This window comes from Salvia splendens, unplaced genomic scaffold (genome assembly GCF_004379255.2).
Source record: "Salvia splendens isolate huo1 unplaced genomic scaffold, SspV2 ctg448, whole genome shotgun sequence".
In the NCBI taxonomy this organism is placed as follows: Eukaryota; Viridiplantae; Streptophyta; class Magnoliopsida; order Lamiales; family Lamiaceae; genus Salvia; species Salvia splendens.
Window position 1 is genome coordinate 56,229 of NW_024599099.1, and position 2,518 is coordinate 58,746.

The 2,518-nt window shown below is 37.8% G+C and overlaps 1 protein-coding gene across 1 annotated transcript; it reads left to right on the plus strand.

Annotated features, from left to right (window-relative positions):
• The first annotated feature begins 1,241 nt into the window (after window positions 1–1,241).
• LOC121790244 (receptor-like protein 43) lies at window positions 1,242–2,154 on the plus strand. Its single transcript, XM_042188511.1, has one exon. It carries the CDS (start codon window positions 1,242–1,244, stop codon window positions 2,055–2,057), a length of 816 nt encoding a protein of 271 aa, XP_042044445.1. The 3' UTR covers window positions 2,058–2,154.
• Window positions 2,155–2,518: the final 364 nt, after the last annotated feature.

Below are 2,518 nucleotides of genomic sequence, written 5' to 3' on the forward strand. Positions count from 1 at the left end.
TGTGCAATAATAAATATTTTATTCATTAAATTACTATAGCAAAATAATATAAAATAATTATATATTGGTGTGGTTGGGTGGTTATTGATAAACCATGAAAAATGTGTGGTTTGGTTGATGAATATAATGAGGTGGAAATGATGTGGAGGAGAATAGAAATATTAAAAAAGTGATGGTTGGATTGGGTTGAATGATTGCTGATAAACATGGTCTAACGGGTTAAATTGTTACTCCCTCGTCTCTCTGCAGCTGAGTCGTATTCCTTTTTGGGTTTTGCCACTGTAGCTGAGTCGTTTCCTTTTTTGGCAAAAAACAACAACTTTTCTTCTCTGTTACTTTACTCTCTTTTACTTTATTCTATCTCTCATCTCTATACCTTTTTCCTTTTCTACTTTATTATTCATTTACTTAACTCACTTAACACAACTTTTCTTAAATCATGTGATGAAAAGAAACGCCTCTACTACAGAGGGACGGGGGGAGTACTAGTTTTAGCTAGGGTTTTTGCCAATAATCCTTAGTCAATTAACCAACTAAATTGTATCGATGTGGTTGGAAGGTGTATATAATTCCTGTCCAACCCTAATCAGTTGAGGCATTTTGGGAATGACCCAAAAACAAATTCGTGCGGGCTTGGCCCACAAGCGGACAATATCAAACTACTGTTGCAATCGACAAATCCGAACATAAATATATATCTAATTAATACCACTTGATATTATTTTCAGGTAACATTCCTAAAGAGTTGTTCACTGCCAATATCCAGAGTATTGATCTCTCCAATAACCATTTTTCAAGGCTTCATACCACCAGCTATTGCAACATCCCTCAACTTAACTTATCTTGACTTGGCAAATAACAATCTCCAGGTTCTATACCTTCCACCATTGGAAATCACTACCCCTTGAAAGCCCTAATTCTCCATTCCAACAACTTCATTGGAGTGATTCCATCATCCATTTGCAAATGAGATTCCTCCAATTCCTCCATCTATCAAACAAGTCTGCATGGATCAATTCCAAAGTGTTTGGCAAAGCTGAGTAAACCTTGCAAGTTCTGCACTTGAGGGAGAATAACTTTGTTGGCCTCATTCCACCTTTATTTCCAAAGGGTTGCGCTCTCGAGTCCCTGAACTCATAGCAATAACCTACTGGGAACACCCACGAACCCTAGTGAACTGTTGGAAGCTGCAAGGTCTTGATATCGGAAGCAATGCGTTACAAGATGTGTTTCCTTTTTGGATGGAGGGTCTCGTTGATCTCCGAGTTCTTGTTTTGAGAGATAACAGATTCAGTGGTAGTATGCTTCTACCCATTGCTTATGGTGAGATAAGTAGTGATGCTCCATTTGCCAAGTTGCAAGTAATTGATATATCTCAAAATGAATTCAGTGGGCCCCTCCCAACTAGATATTTAACCACCTTCCCAGCCATGATCAATGTCATTGAAGATGTTTCAGAAAAGAGTAACTGGTTCAGCAAGTATGAGGAATCATTGGTGTTTGTTTTGAAAGGCACAAATCAACCATTGGTCAGAATCTTGAAATCCTTCACCACTATTGACATGTCTAGGAACAAATTCTCGGGAAAGATTCCGGATTCCATAGGGAATCTTAATTCACTCAAGTACTTGAATATGTCTCACAACAGTCTCACTGGGAAGATACCATCATCCCTTGGAAGTATAAAAGCACTGGAATCATTAGACCTGTCTTCAAACAGAATGAGTGGTGAGATTCCTAGGCAGCTGACGATGTTGAATTTTCTTTCTAAATTAAATCTTTCAGTGAATGATCTTGCTGGAGAGATTCCTCAGTCTGGCGGACAGTTTCCTACATTCGATAACAGCTCCTTCATTTTGAACTCGGGATTATGTGGATTTCCTCTGACTAAAAAATGCAAGCAAGATCCCTCGACTCCTAAAGAAAGTGAGGGTTCTAATTTTGTGGATGGATTTAGTTGGCGACCGGTGGTTTTGGGATACGGATGTGGTTTCGTCATAGGAGTTTCGATAGGGTTGGTTCGTAATGGTATATGGAAAATTTTCCGTATTCAATAGTGCATCTATAGGCTACACCAATTTATATCTTTATATGTATCACCTTTGCATGTAATATAGGTATAACTCAATAATTTGAACTTGTTTGATTATGTAATCCTGTAGGGTGTGTTTGAATTCGTAGATAGGGAAATTTATAGTGCATTTAATGGCTCAATCTGATGCTTGATTTGTTGGTTAAATTTTCTGTGTGACCAATTCAATAGGTAATGGTCCGTTGAATGAAGGCTGAAAATGGCTGTTTATTATGATGAAAAATTCAGTGATAATAATCTATGCATGTCACGACCGTTCTCACTAAGGATAGTAAAGACGGGGAAATCGTGACTAGGGAAGGGACGAAGGAGCAGGGAAGAAGAAAGGGAAAGCAATGAAATACAATATCTTAAACAAAGCTTCAAAAGAAGAGTTTTAATCAATTAAATAATGAAGCAGCGGGTTAATATCCCAAGGTAAATAAT